General features: G+C 37.4%; 1 protein-coding gene across 11 annotated transcripts in view; it reads right to left on the bottom strand.

Moving 5' to 3' along the window:
- The window catches only part of KIF16B (kinesin family member 16B), a 141,141-nt gene that overhangs the window by 41,789 nt on the left and 75,194 nt on the right, over positions 1–24,158 (bottom strand). For 6 of the 11 annotated variants that reach the window (XR_001875482.1, XR_001875483.1, XM_017818932.1 and 3 more), the window contains exons 18-24: positions 19,577–19,609; positions 19,180–19,233; positions 16,426–17,781; positions 12,821–12,979; positions 10,609–10,714; positions 10,199–10,249; positions 3,386–3,508 (exon numbers count right to left, since the gene is read on the bottom strand). Coding sequence is in view for 9 of the 11 variants with exons in the window: in XM_017818932.1 (XP_017674421.1) it covers positions 3,386–3,508; positions 10,199–10,249; positions 10,609–10,714; positions 12,821–12,979; positions 16,426–17,781; positions 19,180–19,233; positions 19,577–19,609 (1,882 nt within the window). In the remaining 2 variants the exon portion in view is untranslated. Of the gene's footprint in view, positions 1–3,385; positions 3,556–5,047; positions 9,214–10,198; positions 10,250–10,608; positions 10,715–12,820; positions 12,980–16,425; positions 17,782–19,179; positions 19,234–19,576; positions 19,610–24,158 lie in introns of those variants that run through there. The other 5 variants (XM_017818929.1, XM_017818931.1, XM_017818938.1 and 2 more) reach the window with 4 other exon arrangements.

The raw sequence follows: 24,158 nt of genomic DNA, 5'->3' as shown, positions 1-24,158 counted from the left end.
AAAGCAATTAGAACAGAAAATGCCCACTTTGCTTATCTGGGCTGGTTAAACTGTCTACAGTCATTGTGAAAACTCCTATTTCTATTTCTTGAAAGGGACCTTGATGAAAGGGATCTTGTTCCTTACACTGCCAATGAAAACATCACCTGAAAAGCTGAAAGCTTCCTAAAAATTTCGTATAATTTTTTTTTAATTTATTTTTTATTGAGGGCATTAATCTGATAGAGTTGAGGGAATATTGGACTTTTTCTTCTTACTAATTAAGGTAGTTCTGGGCCATGCATCATTTTCTTTAAGAACTATATATCAGTGAACATGCTGCCACTTTCCTCCCACTCTGCAATAGTTTACTACACTCAGAAAGAAACATTAGAAATGTGGACTTTTTGAGCAGCCCCACCACAGCATTTGGCTAGAAGAAAGTACTGCTTTGGGGTGCATCTGCCTGGAATCTTCTCCCACGGAGAACTTGTCAGACATGACTGAAAGGCTTTGAAACACCAGCAAAAGAACCAGTTTTGAAAGGATATCAAACAGGATAAATAAAAGGAGAGCACTTGGAACAATGAGGGAAAGCTGAATAAGAATGAGAAGGCTCATCTACAACTTTCCCTTTTGTTAGAGGATCCCTGCAGGGCTGTGCTTGATACCCAGCTTTGTTTCCATCATTTGCTCTCAGGAGACCCTTTGTGCCTTTATGTGACCTGGAGTTCCACCTACTCTGCTGCCTCACTGCTCCTTCTGCCATCCATAGGTACTGCAAACACAGGCACTGTCTGTAACAGATGCCAACAGTTTTATTGATGCAAAAGCTCTTCCCACACACTGTTTGTAGCACAGCCTTGTCTGAATATTCTGCATATCACAACAACATGAAAGGAAGGAGAGAATACAAGAATAGTTCTCTGGCATTCTAATTTAGCTCTAACATAAATATGTTTAGACCTGATTAAATTATTACTGTTTCATCATGAATTTAAAGACAACATATAAAACTGTCGCTCAAATGGAAGTTTTTTTGGAAATGCATCAATTCATACAGAATACTTAATAGCAGAGCAGCACAAACAGCTCTGTGACATATCCTGCTGCAAAAGAAGGTGCTATCTGAGCTCTAATAAAGTATGGGTTTGTTTCTGTTTTGAATTCTCTCCAGTAGGTTCTTGTGGGACTCACTCAACATCTTAAAGTAGGATCTGTATCCAGTGAGAGAACCTGAGTGAACAGACCATCTTGCTGGCCTGCTCCCATACATGTCCAGATAAACAAGATGCTAAACCTGCACTAAAAGGAAATATTGTTGGATGGTATGTTAGGGTTGAAAGACTTATGAACTGACCGTGATGCTGCCAGGAAAAGTGGAACTCATTCTCTCTCTTTTGGTACATAAGCAAAATAATCTTTACTACTGCATATCACAAGAAGAAATGTATATATCTGTTATATACAGAAATTCATTACATTTGCTCCTTTTTACAGCAACATGCAGGATTTAACTACAAATACAATGACTAGAAACATCTTCTGAGGAAAATACCTCTGAGATACCCAGGATTCACAGGTTTAGGGACTTAAAATTCAATTCAATCATCCCTTGTCCCTTCGTCAGATTCCAAAGTGCTATTACATACAAATAGGTCAGCTACCCATTTTTCCAAGAGCAAGAGGACCCTTGCTGAAGAAAGCTTGGGAGCTAGCAAAGGAAATGAGACTAGCAACAACCCAGCCCTTCCACAACACTGACATTTATTTCATATGAGATCACTTGAAAATAAACTTGAACTAAGTAAAGTAAGGCTGAAATTTGAAATTATTTCAACAGCTGACATGGTATTCTGATCCATTAGGAAGAAACGAAATAAACAGGTACATGTTCCCTCCTCTCTGTCACGGTTTCCTATTTTCCTAATTTTTAAGGGGGAAAAAAAAAATCACTATTCCATGTATTCTGATTTTCTGCAGAATAACTGTAGGAGCATCTGAAGATTAATACAGATCAAACTAGAGCTGGGAGCTCTGTAGGTAAAAGGTTTAAAATAAAAGAGTTTGTGGAAGGTCTGTGGATTGTAGTGTGGAGCTAAATCCTGACCATAGCAAAAGCAGTCTACTGTGACATAGAGACCTGGAGGGAAAGGAGAAAGCTTTAACAGTGGATCAATTCATGTAAGGGAGTGACTGTAAGAAACATCCCCAAAACTGCCAAACTCCCAAACTGCAGATACATTTTCAACTGTTCCTTCATTGCAGATGCCTACATGGGTTTTAGGGATGAAGGGAGAATACTTGGAAAAGAAATCCACCAACTTATTAAGAAGAGAAGCTACTTTTTTACTTTATCTGTTATCTTGACTAACCATCACCTAGTCTAGTAAATCCCATGTGCAGAAAACAGTTGGTGAGAACAGTCCTAAGGGAAGTTTCACGTGCACTTCCTCATCTCTCAGCATCTCTCTGGCTCTGGGTTTTTGCTGGCCTCAGGAAAATCAAAGTTCAACAGGCAAAAGGAGGTATTCCACCCAAAAATTGAGCGGTATGTTTCAAAATGAAAGTTTAATTAGAACAAACAGAGCTAAGGTAGCCCATCTTAACAAAAACCTTTGTAAAAGAGAATGTGAGCACAGTTCAGAAATGGCCCTTCACACTGCGAGGGAGGTCACTCCTCCACCTCGCAGCAGCTAATGAAGCATCTGGCAGCACATTCAGGAAGGAGGCTGCCAACTCTGATGCCACGTACATCACTTTTGCTACATGTCCACATGCACTGAGAGCACGTTTCCAATTAGACTTTACATCTTGCTTTGGAAAAACACTGGCTGAGTACCAGAGGAAACAAAATGAATATGCTTTCCCCCCTGCCCCCCCAGTATTTCTCCACAGAAGATCAACTGAGAAAGCCACTGGAATGGAGGGGAAGCAGATAACAGTTTGGAGAAGTGACACTTGGGAAATGCAGGGTGGGAAGTATCAGAAGAACAAAGAGAGCCTGAAAGGAATTAAGCCTTTGTTGTGCATATGTGCATAATACTTTAATTATGCTTTCATTATTTCAGGTAAATATTTCAAGCCTGAACTTTTTCCATACCTGACATTTGCATCTCAATAAAGGGTTTTCCTATAAAAAATAGGAATTTAATCCTCATCTCTGCAACACTTTGAACTGAATTGACATTGGCTTAGGAACTGCTCAGCCCAAGAGTATGGCCACCAGTCTCCTCTGTACAATCAATCCACTCGGAAAATACCTGTCTTTATAGTGTCCTGTGCATGTCTTCTCACAACCTCTCTTATTTAGCAGTATTGAGGACACTTTCATAACAGAAAGAGAACCAAAAACTGCACTCAGTGGAACAAAAACATTAAAGAAAAGTGACTGAAAAGCACTTACCTTTATTTCAAACTCATAGTGCTCATCCTTTCCCTGCCCACACAGGACATACCGTGGAATACTAATTTTAATTGGGTCCTTTAGGTCGTCTGGATTTGCTCCCAGTGAACGACAGACCATCCGCTTTCATGTGCATACCAAATAGGGAGAACAAAGGAAAACCAAAATCACTACATAAGGAAAAAGAGAAAAGAACTTCACTAAAAACAAGAATGTGTTCTTGGCCAGAAGAGCAGGAAAAGAGAGCATGGATGAGGCAGAAATTATTTCTCAGATGAAGTAACCATTTGAAAACAAAGTGGATCTCCTTTTTCTAAGCAAGCCCCAATATTTTTTTATGCATAAAAATTGTATTCAAAAATATTCCTTTCTTTGAAAAGGCATTTTCAGCTTAGATATCAAAATCAAGGAAAAGCAGAAGACTTTGTATTAACCCTCTTTTAAAAAAATAAGTATATTAATCAAGCCTTCACAGTCAACCATAATTTTTGTATGTCTTTACATAATAAACATGTTTACAATATCATGCAAAGCTGCAAGGGGTCTAAGCAATTCAGAAAGCTCTTGGATGTTAAAAATCCAAACTCATTTTATAATTAAATAAGCAATCCTCTGTCAGAACAGTTTCCTACTATTTTCTTTAAATCACATCTAATTATCAGGAAACTCAGCTACAATGAATTTGCACAGCCTGGAAAAAACAATCTAAAAGGGTATTTGCAATGAGGGTCCATTACTCTGACCAATAGCCAGATGGAATCTGTAACTCTGAAGTTATGTCAAAAACAAACCCCTTTTAAACTGAAAAGATTAATGCTTTGCAGTGATTGTGTCCAAAAGTAGCATAAGCATTTAGAGTGAAAAAGTACAGAAACTGCCTTTTAGGAAGTCCTCCATTTGCTCCAATGAATGTATTTGGTCTGAAAACCTTAATGAACTCGCACTTAAAAAAACCAGCATCATCATGACAAATACAATTTAACAAGAAAAGACTGGAAAACTATCACTTTCAAGTTATGGTTATAACTTTATAAATTTGTATACGGGACAGTATTTGATGTATTTGTATTTAGCACTCCATCCCTTGACCTGTAATTGTATTCTCAACATTCATGTCCTTTGTTGCAACTCCTGGTGACTTCCAGTAAGCGTGATACTGTGCAGGAGTTAGAGAAAAGTTTGAAACTCCTTCATAAATGCTTCTGCCTGTTCCAGGGACTCTTTTGGCATCCTCACAGCTCTCCAGAAGGGGAGACTTGTTTCATTACTAGTCAATTATAAATGACAACGTCATTTCCCTTAACATTAGTATTAAAAATAGTGAAAAAGAAAACATAAAGAAAGTGAATTTTCGTTCCACTGGCTTTATCTAGGGGGTATTTCCCATAAACTTCCCTTTTCCTTTTCTTATTTTTTTAAGAAAATATAAAAAAAGTTTGCTTAAATGGAAAAAAATTCAGTGACCTTTGTTTTCACAACAAATATTCTCTCCTGTCCACTTTGCCCTTCTTTCACCACTCCCAACATTACTGGCTTTTCAGCTAAAACTCATTTCTGAAGCATAGGAATGTAAGCAATTCTTTCCTGGGGAAAAAGAGGAGTTCATTGCCCTGACAACAATATAATCTGTTTTAAAACAACAATAAAACCATAAAGTCACTCTTAAAGCCACCTCTGTCAACACATAATTTATTGGCAGTCATTTCCAGAGAACTATTACAAACGGTAATAATAGAGAGGAAAACAATTTCAAACACAAAGTGTTGTGGAAAACACACCCTAATGCATTAAATAATGCTTTTGATATTCATAAACAATGATCATTATGTTATGTTTACTTTACATCAGAATAAAAGATATTGCTGTGAAGTTGTTCTTTTTCATAAAAGTGCAGAATATTCACTGAGTAAGATTTGAAAACAAGCACGACAGAGGAAAAACACATTATTGGGAAACACAATATGCACAAACACTTAACTTTGGGGTATAATCTGAAAAGAAATCGGTTGCAGAAATTGCTTTCCTTTAACAGCCTTGATCAAGAGAGTCCTCCCAGATAGTGCCACTCAGTGTTGACTTTGGGCAAGGGCCAGAAGAAATGCCTCCGTGATGTCACTGAGGGAGCCACTCCTGAGCAGGACTGATACGAGGTTAATGCTCCATCTACTCCACATTCTGTGAGATATTTGTGTGCACTTTCTTTGCTAACTCCCCCTCACTGTACCTCAAAATAATGTGACATATTTTGCTCATCTCTGGACTTCCTTAAGGAAGTAGCAAGTTTTGTAATGTAAAAAAACCCCATAATTCTCTATCCAAACCAGCATTCATCCTTCCAGACATAACTTCCTCATCCAGTGCAAGCTATTTCTTTTTAAATCCCATGTGAGTTACATTATCATGTCTTAACATATGGTAAAAACAAATGGGAAATGTTCTTATACTCGCAGAGAGACCAAAGTCTAACTCTGTCTAGTGGAAGATTGCACCTCTGCTGGCAATATGTTTACAGAATTTAGAATTTCAGATTAGATACCACTGTTTTTTCTGCCAAGAACCATCTTCCTCAAACGAGGCAGATGGCACACTCAAGCAACAGGATTCAAAAGGTGTTCAGCTCCCTTTACATGGGAAGAAACAAAAGATGGGAGACAACACAGCTTATTTATCATTTGAACATCTAACAGGATAACAGGTAAAAAATAACCTTGTACTAAGCCTTCACTAATGGAAGTCCTTTACTAATGTTCAATAGTTTCCTTCTTTCTTGGCATGTAGTATTAAAGAGACTGTAAGAGATGCAATCTCACAGCATCAACAACCCCACTAGTAAGCAAGCAGAAAAAGGTGAAAGTAAGGCTAAGCACGGACAGAACTCTACAGTTAAACTCACTCCAACTGTCAGGCTGTATCCCCAGCTGTCAGCTATCCATTTACAGCATGAGAAACACATACACAGACCCCAAAACATTTTTTGCCACAGGTACAGTAGCACGACCAAAGGTTGAAATGCTATTTAAAGCACAGCTCTTTTTGCACTTGTGACAAACTTTGATGTGCAAGTGCAATCAACCTTAAATGCAAAACTCTGAAGCAGGAGAGAATTGTCAAATCTATTCTTCTCAAAATTGCATGTATAAAATCTGTAAATATCTGTAGTATTAGGAGCACACAGTGAAATGTAAGATAAAAAAATTTGCAGATGTTTTGAAATATTGATTGAGATCAAGGGCATGAAATAAATGAGGAGAATGAAAAACAGATACTCAGAAAAATTAAGGAAAAGGCAATCGAGGAGGAATGGAGAAGACATTAATGAAGACAGATAGTAGATGGAAGAAGCCAGAAAACACAGCCAAAATGGAAATCAGAAGGCAGAGCTGTAATTATAGTTTTCATCCACCTACCACATAACATAGAAACATTTAATTTCCTCACTTTCCGAAGGAAATGTATGTACAGGATAGCAGAGATCCACAAAAAGCAAGCACTCAAGTAATAATTATTATTGCTAGGATGTGTGTACACAGTCTATGGCATTCCTTTGGAGGCTCAAAGGTCCCTTTTGTCTATTGATTAAAAAAAAGGAAACAAAAAAGGATTTTATCAATATTCATTACCCTCTTATTTTGAATGTATCTAAATGTATTTGGATTTCAACACCTAGTCAGATGCATAATTAGCCAAATGGCTTCTTCACTTGAACTGAATGTTAATTTCCAGATTTCCGAAGGGATATGCAAACTGCTTTGAAGAATTGATGGGATGACTGTCAGTTGAGTATTTATTTCTTTTTCACAGTATTTAGAAAAAGCAGTTCCTGAATCAGATCCAACCTTGCTCCTTCTAGAAAACACAAGCTCAATTTTTGTGCAATTCTCTTTGTCTGGCAAAATTGCACATCGGATATCATTCAAACTGTACAGCTGAAGGGTGTCAAACTGTGATCGCTGGCAGGAAGCATCCCGAACGTTAGGGGCATGATTTTCCTTTAAGAGACCTATATGAGTAGTCGTAAGAACGAGAGTTCTATACACAGTCTGCTCAGCACAGTCTACTTTCACTGAGGTATATAGCAGTACACGAATGTCACCTAATGGAGGTTTAATACTTCCCATATTTTCATGGAGTAAGTAAACCAGATCCGCTAACTCAGTTTGAAATTTACAGGACAATCGCACTCCGTTTGAAAAAACCAAGTCATTTACATCTGAAGTCCAGTTAAGTGAAATCTGAACCAAATCATCTTTCAAGAGCTGGTGATTTAAATAAGCATCATCATCCACTGCAGAAATCAAAATGCTCATTATGTCGTGGCAAATTCTTTGAGTGACGTGCTTGTTATAGGTAAATATTGTGAGTAAACCATCTTCAGCAGAACACAGAAGACTAATACTCTGTCCAGCAAAGCCAACTTGAATCTCTTTTATAGAGTCAATAGGGACCTCACAAAGCAGTGCCAAGGAACTCTGGCAGGTGTCTTGTTCATCTGATGAAACAACAACATACAGAATGGAGCTGAACAAAAGCAAGCAAGCAGGATCTGGGTCAGGTTTTTTGCAATTGCCAACAGCAAGCCAGTAGATACCTTTCAACTCCTCCATCCTAACAGAAATCTGAGGTAAAGCACAGGTCAAAAATTCCAGTACTTTTTCCAGGGAACAGACTTGAAGCTTCAAAAAGACATCAGGAAAATGCACAAAGTTCTGTCTTAACACAAAAGTGTTTTCCAGCTCTTCATTTTTACTACAGCATGTAAATCCTTCAGGGGGTTTTCTCGTACAGTCATCCGAGATCTCTGTGCTCACACACACCGTGACAGCCTCTTGCACAGGAGACACAGTCTGAATGACATTTTCAGTATGAGCTTTGGTGTCATCAGTAGTGTGGGACATGTCTTGATTCACATCTGACTTGAAGAACACATTTACTTGCAAGTTCCTTATAAATGGCAGATTTTTTATTAATGATACTGCTTGTGCACACCTCTCATTTCTGTCACACAAACTTCCCAACTCCTTGATTTGTTTGGAAACCACTCCACTGTGGAGCAGCTGACTACTGGTATTTTTGCAAAGGCAGGAAAGCTTACTGACAAGAGACCCCAAACTGGTAGTGTGTTCTAGTCTCGCATCAAAATGAGAAGCTATTGACTTAAAAGAGGTCAAATCAAAGGCTTTTTGTGTTGGAAGCTGAGAACTACTAGACTGGTCTTCAATTGTCGAGTACACTGCATTTAATGGGCTGTTTTCTTTATAAGTTTTTGTTTCAGAATGCATATTAGACTGAGGAAAGAGAAGGCATGATACACTGTTAAAGCCAGTCTGCTCATTAGCACCCATTAAGGATCCTACAGGAGACAGCTGTTTCGAGTGGGAACAATCAGATTCCGTTCTTGAGCTGTCACAATCTGGAGAAGTAATTATTTTATCATCAAAATGACTGAAATTTTCAACCTTGCGGAGTGAATAAGCCACATTATTAAAGTCAGGACTTTGTAAAGAAGTAGATAAAACATTCTGATAAGAAACATTTTTACTCTTTAAAGTATTAGTATTTTTAGAGTGAATTAAACTACTTTTAATGTCACAATGACAAGCAAAGCTCTCCTGTTCCAAATTACTCCCTTCATTCTGAAATGCCTTCTCTGATGTAAAAGAGGAGGAGATTCTTCCAGAACTGGAAAATAAATCCAGCATCTCTGTATATCCCTTCTGTTTCTTATGGTCTCTTACTCCTGTGTTTTCTCCATGCAACTCAGAAGCACAATTGCCATCTTTAGACAGAAATGGAAAGCCATAGTGTGGCTGCAACTGTTGACTTTTCTGCTAAAAATTTCAAAAGAAGAAAACAGAAACATCCTTGTAAAATCTTCTTAAATTGAGGACTGATTTTGATTAGGTTTGAACAATCATTCAAAATTGGTACAATCTCTCAAAATGAGAAAGACAAAATCCAACAGAAGTTATTGAGATCTGATTCAGGAATGGTTGATCTTCCCAGCCCACGATTGCTTTTTCTTTGTACAGTATCCATTTCACTTGGTTTATATTTGCTTCCCTCAAAAACCACAGGAAAGTCAAAGGGTGATGCAGAAACTTATAAGCCCTTTTAGTATTTTCCCACACGTAGAGAAAAAAGTAACCCTATACTAGTCAAGAGAGTGCAAAAAGTCCAACACAGTTTAAAAATGATAGTGTAAAAGTCCAAAAAAGTCCAAATTTGAAGTGCTGCAGCCCTCCCACTGTTAAGGTTTAATCCATAAAGGTATTTAGGATTTACTCACCAAAACAAGTAAATAACAGTGTTTCAAGGAACAGTTAGACAAGCAAATATGGTAGGAGGTGTCTAAGCCTCACTTTAAAAATACATAAATACAGTGTACGAGTCCGCCATGACAGGATTCAGGCAAACTTGCCTGGTTGTTTGTGCTAATATTATAGACACCATTACAGTAGTTCACAGTGAGTCAGAAATGTCAAGTATATGCTGAATTCAGACAATGTCTCCTCAATAAATGTTTTTCTCCTCTAAAAATAAGGAAAGGGATACTGTTCCAAATTAAGAATAATGGTAAAACAAGGCAGAGAGATCCACAATAACACCACACCTTCAAATAAGGAAAAAGCTAGATCAAATCTGAAAAAAAAAATCACTTTAATTCCAGCTGGAAAAATGCACTGCCGTGTCTGTTAGCCATTAATCTTGCTGTGAATTCAAAATTCTAATTATGCAGCTAAACATTAAGAATTTTAATTACAGGGCATGCCATAATTTAAGACAACCATTTCATTCTGACAAATTATGACCTACCTCATACTTCAGCTTCCGTTGAACAGTGCCGTTATTAAGCCTCTCATTATCCTAAGCACAAAAAAGGTACAGGTGATTATTAAAAAGAGTGCCTTTCTTGTAGAAGTTCATTTAAAAGTATTCAGAGGAAGAGACAGTCCTTCTAATAGACAAAAATAACTATTTTCTTATCAATATTTATGAAAACCACTGGCTTAGAAGTCAATCAACCAATCAACATAAACCAGCCGCTGGAAATAAAAAGATGATCAAAATCTAAAAACTGATATCCCTGATTTACTGTTTACTTTTTTTGGTAAATTAAAACTAAGTAAACATAGGAAAACATAAAAATTATTGAAAAACAAAACTAAATCACTGGTTTCACATAGTACATTAAAGGTCAGGATTTCCTACCCATCTCTACTCACCTTTAAACTTTCTGTAGACCAGGCCACACTAACATCGTTATCCTCAGCTTTATGATGAATATTCTGGAGCCTTCTCTGCACTTCTTGTTCAATAAAGGCATTTATCCTTCAAGATACAGAAGAAAATGTGTATGTGTAAAAAGAGTGTATTCTACACAAAAGGTAAGACAGACTAAAGAGCTCTTTGAAATGCTTCTAAGTACTGCACAACTCTTAATTAGCAGGCTTAATGTTAGACCAGTTTTATCCCTCTGTAAGGAACACAGACTTCTGAGTGAGTGTTTCTCCAACAGGCAAAGGTTAGCAATTTATTATCACAATTAGACAAATTAATGGACCCCAGGTTAAGCCACTGCTACGTGTACAGTTCTACATATAAGTGGCAGTGAGACTAAGACTGATGAAGGAGAACAAGAAGGCTGGGGTTGCATCTTCAGTAACTTCACGGTTTGCATTTATCACTGCTGTGATATCAGCAACTTGGGCTAACAAAGGTTTGGTTTTCAAACAGAAGGAACGTTCCAAGAGCTGATATCAACAACTGCACGTGTAAATGTAACAAGAACAGATGAAACGGATTTTAATGATACCAGGCAGCTGCCCTATTAAAAAAGGTTTAGGATAATTTAATTTACTTTGTTGCCTTAAGTGTATATGAAGCAAAACCATATAGACAAGTAACTGTAAACACAAAAACTATTTAAATACATTTTAGCCTACAGTTTCCCAACCCTCTATTCTAAAACAAACTGTACAGGAACAAAAGATTAGGCTGTTGGTCATTTATAGTAGAATACAGCACACAAATTCTATTTCCAGACTAGTTCTTCAGTACAATTACATCATGGCTGGGCTTCACGAACGAAGATTTGGGAAGGGCTTTACCCATGTTTGTTACAAGTGCGCTGGTGGTTAAAAAGGTCAATACGAGATAGGTACGTCTGGTTGCAAAAGGCACAGCAGAAAGACTCCTTAGGTGGTATATTCAGCAAGGCACGATTCTTTCTGCGTTGTCTTTTCTCCTCAAGAGTGATCCTGCGTGCTTTCTCAAAGGCAGCAGCAGCGTTACAGATAGCGTGTCTCCAGACCTCCCGATTGGAGGCCAGAGTAGACCAGTTACGTTGATCAATATGGCCAAGGCTGAGATGTTGTTTCAGGGAGTCCTTGTATCTTCTCTTCGAGGCTCCTCTCTTGCAGCAGCCGGTGGCAAGTTCACCACAAAGCAAGATCTTAGGGAGGCGGTGGTCCTTCATCCTTGAGACGTGTCCTGCCCAGCGCAGCTGTGTTCTCAGGAACATGGCCTCAATACTTGTGACTGCTGCTTGTTCTAGAACAGACATGTTAGTCTGATCAGCGGATGTTTAGGACTGTTCAGAGGCAGCGTTGATGGAAGCGTTCCAGGAGTTGCAGGTGGTGGCGGTAGATGACCCATGATTCAGATCCATATAAGAGAGTTGACAGCACTATGGCTCTGTAAACACTGAACTTTGTACTTTTCTTCAAGTGTTTATTTTGCCAAACTCTTTTATGAAGCTTTCCGAAGGCACTGTATGCCTTTGCTAACCTGTTGTCTATCTCTCCATCAATCTTACCATCCGAGGAGATGAGGCTACCTAGGTAATTAAACTGCTGGACTGATTTGAGCTCTGATTCGCCAATGGTGATACGGGGATGATGGAAGACTTCCTGAGGTGCTGGTTGATAGAGAATTTCTGTCGTCTTTAAGCTGACTTCCAGCCCAAAGAGCTCAGCAGCATCTGCAAAGCAGGATGTTAAATGCTGCAGAGCTGCTTCTGTGTGGGTGACAAGGGCGGCGTCATCAGCATAAAGCAACACTTTCAGACTCTTTTCAGTACTAGCCACGTAGTCCAAGACTCAGCTATTCAGTCCATCACACAACAACCGGTGAAGTATGAATTGGATACTGCCCCCACTTTAGGAGAAACCCTTAAGGCCATACAGCAGGTGAAAATCGGCAAGGAAGCTGGCATTGATGAAATTCCACCCGAAGTCTGGAAACATGGGGGCCTTGCACTCCATGCTAAATTTCACGAGTTTGTACGGTGCTGTTCGGAACTAGGTGACCTACCATCAGTGCAATTACAGTACTTAAATAAAATCCAACCCTGGCAGAACGGTCTTTCAAAATATTTCTTTTCAAAAGCTTTTGCTTGTATTCCTACCAAAACATTGCAGGAAGCAGGTTACCTACCTGTCATCAACCAGAGGAGCAGAGGGTGGCTGTGGTTTTGTTGAGCTGGTAGGGGAAGTGCTATGGGAGAGTCTCTCTTCCAGTGTTCCATGGTTTCCTTTCTGAGCACCATCACCCTCGTATATTTTTTGCTTCAGCTGCTGAATTTCCTGGTCCAGGCTACAAAAAAAGATCTTAAGATGTAATTTGCTTTGGTTTAGAGTTGATTTCCATAGTTCTGATGGGAAGTAATGTACTTAAACTGTACATGTATGTAAGATTGTAGGCATTAATATTTATGAAGGTCTAAAAATCATAATAGTTTTTTAGGCATATTTAGAAAGGAAAAGAGACAGCTTAAAACCATGTTCCAACAGCATTATTAAGTTGAATAAAACAACTTCAGTAACTTCCAGTGCAAAAGGTATCTAACTCAGCACATTCAATATTAACTCATAAGACCTAACCTATCTATTAGAATCACTTGAATAAATGTTCCTCTTTCCAGAACTCTATCAGTGACCTCATTTATTACCTTCCAGTGTGAAGTAAATGAGGACATGAAGGGGAAAAAAATTAAAACCTTGAAATACGAAGCACTAATACAAACCCCCAAAGAACACCTAAGACACTGATGTGGCAAAACATATTGTAAGGAAATCTTTAAAATTCTGTACTATATATATAAATTTTATTTTCCAGTCATTCCATCTGTATATATATTTTTGAAAATTTACTTGTAAAATAAAAATCTAGTACTTATTTTATATATGCACCTAATAAATCATCTTTTGAATGATTCCTTGCTTTTCCTAACAAATAAATTTCATTCCAGCCACATTTATGCACAGAATACAATACGTAAAATTAGGTACCCTTTTTTTGACTGAAAATGTCTGAGGCATTTTGTAGGAAATAAAAAGCACTTCTTGCTTTATCAGTTAGTCTTTATTTATCAGTTAGTCAAAATAAACTATATGATAATAAAGTAATCTGCAGAACACACTTTTCAGTTGCAATGTAGCTGAGATTAGATTAGTAACACAGTAATAATCTCCCCCATTTTCATTACAATTTTTGTCTCTAAAGGTTATTGTTTTTCTAGAGATTACTTAAAAATCAAATAATAGAAGAAATTCCTGCAAAAAACAGGGGAAACTATGCAAAGTTGGGATTTTACCACTTTGCCTGCAATTGTATATATCCAAATTGAAGTACAATGCTACAACTACTTTATTCCATCCTGGGGGTTAAAAGAAAATTAAAGAGATTATGAATGCTGAGGCTTAGGCTGAATTGTTACTTCATTTGTAGAGTACTTTTTGCAGCACCGCCAAAAGCCATCTGTTTCTTCTGATTAGCATCAAAACAATCTTGTGTCCTGAGGGGAAGTGGATGGGAGATGGCTGCTGGATATAGGAGAGTGTTTGCATCTATGGAAAATCAATTTAACCACAAAAATCAAAATTATATTAAAGGAACAAAGCTTATCTCTTGGTTTGTAAACATCCTAATAGGAAAAGATATCACTTTTTATAGCTATGAGCTTAGTCAGTCTTGTGATGCATCCACCAGTAAGAACTGTAAACTGCACCTTGCCACTTGTGAGTGATGCATCCCATTGCCTCAAAGATGACTCTAAAGTTGCTTTATGTTCATTCTATTGCCCCAAACCTCTGCTAGTAAAGACAAAATGTGTATGCAATATCCCAATATAAGTTCACTTCAAATTATCTTTTTGTGGGTCATCCCTGTAGGTGAAAGAATTTGAGCTTATACAGGATTCAAACTGAAAAAAAAACATTTTATCCAGGTATGATGAAATTATAGTCTTGTAGCATATCAAATGACTATTGCACTTAAACATTTTTAGAGACTTAACACTGAACTAGAGCATATCATCACATAATGGGATCTAGATAAACAATAAGAAACATATATAATTCATATGCTTACTATGGCATCATGTACTGTGCAGCGTAAACTCAAACACAAGAGCAATAAGTGACCTGAAATGTTTAACACACTATCACATATTTTAAGATTTTTCTTCTGCCTCAACATTCACAAAAACATTCTGAATTGAATTATTCAGGCCCACGGGCTATTCACTGAAAGACTTCAAAGTTTTATTTAGCTTGTACAACAGAACTTTGAAGTAAACAAGAAAAAAACAAGGAAAAAAATATTTTTTCACTTCCTTGGTGTCTTTTCCAAACCTCAGTCTTCTAGCTTTCAATACACTTTTTCACTTATCACACAACCCAGCAATCTCTTGAGGGCTAACTAAGCTGTGTATTTTTGTGGAACCTCCAGTTGTTTACGGCTCACTTTAGTCGAGTGAGGTGCTTAGTGTAGAAAATGAGATTTTATGTCCAAGACAATTATGGAAAATAATGGCAATATCCACTACAAAATGATAAATCAGTACTGAAAATGCTTAACTAAAATCCAAACAATGTAGCTATAAACGTTGAAAAAGTCATCTCTACACAGTGTACTGAAAGCAACTATTCTCTTCTGATGATGGTTTAACTGGAAAGCAATACAGAAGAGCTCTTCAATATGGCTATAGGCAAGTTTGTTTTCATAGTTTTTTTTTAAATCAAGCCATCTGTTTCAAGGGCTTACGAAGGAGGATTCACATAATCAGTGAAATATTAAAAAAGCAAATGACAAATGGTACCTCAAGAAAAAACCTACTTCATTGTTTCACCAATATTCACAGGTTTTAAAGCTTCAGTATTAGTAAATCAGATAAAACATTTAAAAATTACAATTCTGCCCTCTTTCTGTACTGCAGGGACTAAATGCATTAATCCCAGTGGATTTTCACTCAGGCCAAAAATGAAACAAAAGATTTTTTTCCTCTTCTTCCATACAGAAAGATCCTTCCCCTACCTGAATCACTTTTGTCTGAGCTTCCCATACTTGGGCTGAACATCATGTTACCAGATATCACATGTATAACTGATGACATTGCTTCTGTACCTAGAAGGAGTTGTCATCACACAGGGGCAGTATTAAAGCCTCTGTGTATTTGCCAATAACCTTCAAAAGCTTCAAACTTTACATAGATATATGGCTAGTTTATTTTTATTTAGCCCTGAAACCAGTAACAAAAAAATTAAATATTACCCCTGTTTACTCTGAATACCAGAAGTGTTCCAGAAGTACATCAATAGTTGAGAGAGACAGTTGGCAGGTCTACTGTAACTATTCGTTTCCAACCCCTGAACAAACATTTGACCTGTTACTAATAAAGAAACAAAATGCTATACAGAAATATTTTAAGAGAAAAAAAGTTGTTAGATGGTCCGTTTTTTGTAAGGGCAGAACATAAGGTTGTCTGAGCTTTGTAAAACAATTTAAAGTACTGTGTTGGCTAATGCAAATAATATCCTGCTGAGGACAGGATAAGTCTCTGAACACAAGAGAAATCAATGAGTGAGCAAGAATCCTTTGAAAAACAACGCAGAGTTTCAATTCTGGGTAAACTACTTGAAACTCACGAAGAAACTCAAATACTGGGACACAGAACAAGTCATGTTCTCAACATCTAAAGTATAAAATGATTCACCTTCTCTGGAGAGGTTCTAATCAATGGAAGCCACCACAGGACTCACCGTTCTCGGTCTTGCTCGAGGGCTTTCTGCTGAGCCTCCAGACTGGCCTGCAGCCCTGCCTGCTCACTGCAGCTGTTGTTCAGGGTGGCCAGCTTCTGTCTCTGCTCTTCGATTTCAAAGTCTATCGTCGAACGACGCTGCAAAGCTGAATGCCTCTTTTCTAACTTAGCAACAGCCTGCTCCAGAGCCTCTCTCTGCTGCTTTTCCCTTGATTCAAGGATTTCTTTTTCCTTTTTCCGAACCTTTTCTTCCTGACGAGCTACATTGGCTGTGAATTCAAAGGTTTCTTGAAGCTGCTCCAGCTGATTTGTGCTGGCTCTATACTGGGCAAGCTTCTCTTCTTTTTCTTCTATTTCTTTCTCTATTTGATAGAGGGTATTATCTAACCCTAACAAGCCCCTATCAAGGACTTCAGAAGCTCTTTGTTTTTCTTCCAGCAGAGCTGGCAAATGATTACTCTTCAGGTACTCAAGCTGGCGTACTTTAGATTGGAGCCTGTACTCCACTGGCTTTATCCTGTCAACTTCTTCAGCCCTGAGTATGGGATCCACAGAGTTTTCATCATCTCTCTTGGGATTTAAATGTTCTTCATGTGCAAATTTTAAGTGCTCCAGAGCTCCTTTTTCATCTGCTATTTCCTTTTCTAGGTGATCCATTTGCTGAACCAAATCTTTTTCCAAAATAGTCAACCGTTCCAGCTGTTTCCTTTTGAACTCTAAAAAATCATGCTGTGCTTTTTCTAAATCCTCATGGTTTTCATCACCTTCAGAGCGGGCTTCCTTGACTTTCAATAGAGATTCTCTAATATCTTCAAGGTCTCTTCTCTCTTCTTCAACTCTCTGCACATCCCCTCTCTTCAGGAGGTCTATCATGACCTGTTTCTCTCGAAGCTGTTCCTCTAGATGAGCCACAAGCGTCACCTGCTCTCTTTCCTGTTCTTCAAGTCTTTTTTTTTCTGACTCCAGCTTAACATATTGCTCATCTTTTTCCTTTTTAAGTCTTTCTAGTTCACGAAAAATCTGCATTTTCTCTGCTTTTTCATTATGATTAAGTTCTTGTAGTCGCTGCAACTCCTCTTTGACCCGGGCAAAAATTTCTTCCTGATGCTTTTTCTTTTGAAGCTCTATCTCCTGTTGTTCCCGTAATCTCTCTTCTTCAAATTTCTCTTTTTCAGCCAGCAAATCCTTTAACCTGCTCTCAATGTGAACACTTCTCCGTTTCAGACTCTCCTCCTGTTTTCGAATTTGCAGCTGAACTATCTCTGTCTCTTTTCGCTGTGACTCTACTTCTTGCTGCATTCTTACGAGTTCTGCTTTGTCAGATCTTTGTTTTTCTTCCATCTCTTCTATTTGTTTCCTGCAGTAAAACATTTGCATGAAGTTAAAAAGGTTTGGTCTAGGACTTTCCAGTATATATAACCATTTCTTTCTTTAATAGTTTTGGTTTGCCACAGGTTGAGATCTTACACTGCTTGGAAGTGACTCAATGCATGAAACAAATGGAAAAGACACTCATATAGTCTGTGTCAACATAAAAAGTTGTGGATATATAAAGTTATAGGAAGACACGCTACATAGCACTTTTGTTAGTAAAAAATTAAGACTTTATTAGTTCTGCCAAATCTAATAAAAATATTGATAGAACACATCCATGCACACAGTGAAGAATAAATATAGATTTTTATATATACCTTCTCATACACACAAACTTGTATAAAAGGACTTGATCAGCAATTTGCCTTACCAAATTTAAGCCAACAGATGAATTAAAACAATGCCTTCTCTGACCCCGACTGAATTATCGATAAACAGATTATAACATATAAGACAAATTACTATGTCCTGTGTAATCTCTCTTTTAAAGGTTCTAAGCACATTCCAAATGTGGACAGACTTGAAGGCCCCATTGTCCCCATAATACAAGTAAAGACAACCTGCAAGTCAGTTGGTTATTTTGTGAGAAGTTAAAGTCAGATAAATTAAATCACAAGCAAACCAATTTCAGCACAATCTGAATTCAAATCCCATCAATATAACAAAAGGGATAAATATCAGTGATCCTATGCTGCATCAATTGCTGAACAGCATCTTTTAGTGCTTCAGAGTTTCAGGGGTTTTCTGAATTTACTTTACCTAGTCCAACTATATAAAGAGCTCTTTCAAAATGGAACAAGCCATCTAGGGCTGAGATGGCAGAATGGTTTTCAGTGTATGAATCTAATCAGTGCTGGAATCTGCAACAAGGTCCGAGCTATCACCTCCAAAATCTTAGCAGATATGAGTGCCAGAATAGTCAGCTCAGTTTGCCAGCTGACAACAATGCTTTCTTCTGTACTTCAAACTGATACCCAAATAATGTTCTGATAAGCATTATTAGTATGTCCATTCCACACCACAGTTTTATGTAAGAGAAGCAGAGTGCAACATGTGAGTTTTTGCTATCTCGAATTAATCTAAAGGCAGCTAAACCAAAAAAACCCAACAAACTCAATAAAGAATGTAATTTGCTGTCCTTTAAAACACCACCACAAAAATTAAGAACAAAGGTAATATATTAGATTTGTATAATCTATCCTCCTCATATCTTTGTGTTTCAGAGTTTCTTTGCTTATAAAAATCACAGTTAGCTGCAATTCAGCTATTCAGGGTCCTCTGCTGGCTGAGTAACTAACATCGTGATCCCAAAGCAGTGATTTAAATGAGTCTATAATGTGTACATACAGATACACATAAATACCACAGAGAATAATGTTACCTTTTACTTTCTAATTTTTCAAGCTCCTCTCGTTGTTGTCTCTCAAATTCTAGCCTGATTTTAAAAAAAAAAGAATACAGTTAAAAGGTTATTTCCTGAATGTCACAAAAGTAGGAAGATATGATGCAGTTCAATCTCTGTTTAGATGATAACAATGATACAAAAGAAGCTTCATAAAACTACTTTCTACAAGAACAGAAAATAGTTCCTTCATTAGGGTTACAAATTAGATATCATGCTGTCTGACATGAGTATAAACAGAAAAATAAATTAATTTCTGGGGAAAAAATAAATTTAAAAGGGAAAGTTTGAAGAGACATAAAAATGATTAGCATAGCCTCTTGAGTTAACTACATGCAGACATGGCAATCAATATATAGAAATTTAATTTCTCTACCTTAGACAGATCGGTCCTTTTACAGGGAAAAGACTGCCATGGGAGGCAGGGGGAAACAGAGCAATCAGTTGAGAAAGGAATTGATACAAAAAATATATTAGCAGTACAGAATACTTCAAAATCAACAACAGTTTGTTTTATTAGAGGTTAAATTGGTTAGAATCATAGAACATTCATCACATTACAACTCAGAAGTAAAACTTAAATAATTATTCTTTCTAAGCACATTTTTCAGATGCCAGTGATAGTTAAAATGATGCTCATCATCCTATGATTTATTAATTTGGCCATTTTCAGAGAAGGGAAAGCGCTACAAAACTACAAGTGGATGCCTGTAGTTCTTCCTTTTCCTTCCAAGAAAAAGAAAATTCCAAAACATTCCTAGGATGTAATCAGTGGGGTTGAAAAATCCCAAAGTGCAACATTCAAGCACTGAACAGAATTAAAATCCATTTATTTAAAATATTTTGAGATTTTAATGTATTTAGTTTGATAAGGATCTGACTAATCATGGGAGAGCATTTTATGTAATTTTTAATATCAGCTTTTATTACAGTTGTACGGAAATATTTTTCTTATTTTAATTTCCTTTGAAAGATTTACTTAAGGAAGTTATTCACAATAAATATTAAAAATGGCAGAGAGAACCTATATATGAACTAAATTATTCAACGAAATACACAAACATTAATTTATTTCAGGCTCGTTACAGTTTAAGGATGTGGAGGTTAGTGAAACAGTCCATAAACACTGAAAAAAATGCAAGACTGCACCACAAGTTGACTTCAAGTTTTTGACAAACTTCAATTTAAGACAACATGATCCCAATTATATAGACAGGTTTTTAAAAATAAAGTATTTTTGATACTTCTTTCTAAAATCATAGAAATGCCTAGAACAAAAAGAAAATGCCCTTGGAAATATGCAAAAAGTACACCAATAATTTAACATTTATAAAGCTATTTTAATGAACTTTGATTCCTAACATGCTCAAGAGGCATCTTTCTAGAGGCTGCAATATTGGAGAATGATCAGTTCAGCAAATTCCATTTTTCCCTAGCTCTCACAAATTCCTTTTAAAAAAATGCCTTCTACAATCCCTGAGAGATCAGCCAAGGTAGATTTTTATACACAACTCCAGCCATTCAGAGCTTTCATGTAACTGTCTCGTCAAGAGTCTTTTCACATTTGCATTAAACCAAGATGGGCACTCTACAGCACAAGGAGCGATGACGATAACTTAGTATTTTTTATTTGATCACAGCTCCTGCAGCAGCAATGAAAAACCCTCAAAGTGTTGGAAGAGAACAGAAAGCAATCCTAGGGGGCCTTCAGAAAGCAAAAACTTAATTCAGTGGTTACCATGTGCTTTGGTTTTTCCCTCCCCCCGCTTTTTTTTAAGCTATACCTCAAAAGTTCTCCCTTTAGCTATGGTCTACTATCTGGAATTCAGAGCTGTTAGCTATCACTTCTTACTTAGGGTTTAGCTAACAAATGCCACTATATTCAACATTACTTAAGTCCAAAATAATAGAGATCCCAGTCAATACAGCTCTGATTTGTGCAAGTGCTGGTGTCCTTTGGGCACTGTCAGACATCGACCATCTTTGCTTAGACAGTTGGCAAAGAATGATTTAAGGGTATTCCCACGCTTGGTTAAGCCATAATGAAGTAAAACGTTTCAGATCAGGTAACATAATGTGCAAAAACCAGAGCAAAAACCTTTTGGTATTTTGACTGTCCTATAAAACAAGTAATTTGGCAGATATATTTTACACAAGCATAAAAATGGTAACTAACTTCTGACCGAGATCTAATACAAAGAAAATGAGCCATCACAGCAATCAGTCTGGTATAAAAACAGGTCAGCGGTTACAAACTCCATGATTTTCTCTTGGAGGAATTGTCCCTAATACCTTCAACAGGGGTGTCACAACAATCAGTTTTACCTCATACTGAAATGAAGCTGGAAGCGTTCAAAACGTTGTTCAGGAAAAAGGTGTGAACTATGCAGAAGTGGTTCTTTCTTCAATGAAAAGGGCTCCTTCCCAGAGCCAAATATGAAGCATCATCATCATCAACACCCCGGTCCACAGCCTCCAAACATGGAGGTATTTTAAAAATGCATATTTAATGCATTTTAGACCAATAAATACTCCTATGAAGAGAAGGGTTGTCATTGCCTGGTGGTGCCTAAGATGGTCTGAGCTTCACTGAAGGCTCTCGTGCCATGGGGTTATTCACAGTGTCTTCATTCTCTAAGGTGCTCACACTGCAGCCTTTATTTCTTCAGGGGTAAGAATGGTGCCTGTCTTCCTCAGCTGGCTGCCTATTTTCTTAATACATTTAGGAATTCACCACTTCTGAGACCATTGTCTCTGGAATATTTGCTTCAAACTCATTGTGAACTCAAAGTTATTTCAGGACAGGAGAGAACCTGAGGAGGGAGGACAGGCCTCATGGCAGAGACATTGTTTCTTTAAGGAGCTAATGAAAACAAATATCTCAGCATCACAAAATCCTTCCCCAAAACCATTGGCTATAGCAAATCACTGCCAATTTTACGAAGCACAGATGCCAGACTGATCTTTTCAGTTTAGTCTATCCCAACAAAAATCTTTTTTACATAACCTCTATTCTTTATTAATGTGAGCACTATTGTGACTAGCAAAAAAATATATTAGCTTGAAATTAAAAAGAAACATACAGATATTAAAGACTAGAATCCACTCTTTCTTCTTTTGTAGATCTACCACAAAGGAACTTAATCTGATCAGTGTTGAATTAAAAAGACACCGTTTTCCTGGAAAACGTGTCATATCTAGTGATAAGAGGAGTGTAGATAAGCTGCAGAGAAAGGAAGTCAGTTCTACTAGCATGGTACTACAGTAGTTTAATTTACACAGCACAAAAGTACAATCTGGTGCGACATCTGTTAGGAAAGACTGAGGACTGGCAGGACTACAAAGATGTTACAATGCCATTCGGTAGCCCAATTTATGAGATTAATTTAAAAAAAAACAATCAAACAAAACAAAACCCCCCATACTAAATCCATGACAAGACCAAGGTTTCTCATCAGTAGTTTTACAGTTACAGTACCATGTAGCTCCCGAATCTTTGTTCACAAAGCCTAGGCATGATGACCATGTAGCTAACAAAAGGCCCACAAATGAAATCTTCAGCATAAATCTATGAGCAGAATTTTATTTTATCCAATGCTTATTATCTGAAGCAGTGTTGCATGACACCAGATTAAAGACAAAGACTGGGAACAAGCAGAACAAAGAATTTTGCATGTTAAGCCAAAATTTTATGCAACTTTCTCCACATATGGGAAATCAACAGCCAAACAAAAAAACCCCACAAACAACAAAAGACCATCTGAAAACACTATTAAGGATAATGCTGATTTTCACATGGAAAAGTAAGCAAGATCCTCATGTTGCTTTCACAACAAGTGAAGGTAATACCCCACAGGCTCTTCTGCTACTGATTGCGAAAGATGCCAGATCTTACAAGATTTTATTGCAACTCACAGAAATCGCAAATTTAGCTACCAGTCTTTAGGTTATCAATACTGAGATTGGAAGAAAAAGTGGTCCTGAAAACGCAAATTAACAACAGGCAGAATGCTAGTCAGCTACTAATATTGCACAGAAAAAAAACCCAGAGGGCCAGTAGTGAATCTAGGCCTCTACTGGTGGTGGGCAGTATAGCATCATGTTATGGGAAACTGATACTCTAGTTTATTGTAGTTAAGGCTCATACTATTGGCCCTGCTGAAAAAAAAAAAATCCAAACTAAATTTTGTGCAGGATATTCTTTTCCATCTGCACTTTTCCAGAATGTAAGATGCTCAACCCCACCTAACTTCTTGGGTACAACTACCCTGCTTTTGATACTCAGAGATAGGATTTATTGAATGTTTCATCCAGGCTGAACAGTCACCACTCAGAAGAATAACCACTGCAGCACTGCACTTGCTTAGCAGCATTTTTAGCTGGAAGTAGAGAGCTTGGGGTCTGCTTTATTCAAAACATATTCTTTTCTTTAACTTGCATTTATCCCAGCCCCCTGTTCCCCTAAAGTAACATTTTTTGCACAATTACCTCCTTGGGACAACCTCATGACATGATCAGGAAAACTCAAGTGCTGTCACAAAGGAGGATATTGTAAAAAAAACAGTGTTAGCATCAACATAAATAAATTTAAAATTGTCACAGAACCCCAGCCTAAGCTGAAAAGTTGCTGTTGCCAAATTGCTGTCCATAAAGATGCATCAATTATAGAAGATGCTTTCTTCTACTGATTTGTAGGGCTCAGTTAAACTACAGTGCAAGCATCAGAGCCTTCTTTCTCTTTGCAGCAGTGTCCTAGTAAGGACAGCTGAGACCAGTTCATCATGGTATGGGTGTAACCCAAAACTGTGTATTCCATAGCCTTCCATGCCATTTCCCAGAAATTGTTAGCAGTAGAGGCCTGCGAGACAGGAAGATGTTCCTGTCCTCATACCCTTTTATGGAATTCCCCGCTCTGAGGGAGGGACTGAGCATTCCTGCCTGAACTGGAGAATATATAA

Source organism: Lepidothrix coronata, unplaced genomic scaffold, assembly GCF_001604755.1.
Source record: "Lepidothrix coronata isolate B3197 unplaced genomic scaffold, Lepidothrix_coronata-1.0 Scaffold71, whole genome shotgun sequence".
NCBI classification, from domain to species: Eukaryota; Metazoa; Chordata; class Aves; order Passeriformes; family Pipridae; genus Lepidothrix; species Lepidothrix coronata.
The sequence above is the reverse complement of the archived record's forward strand: the minus strand, read 5'-3'. Positions and strand labels throughout refer to the sequence as shown.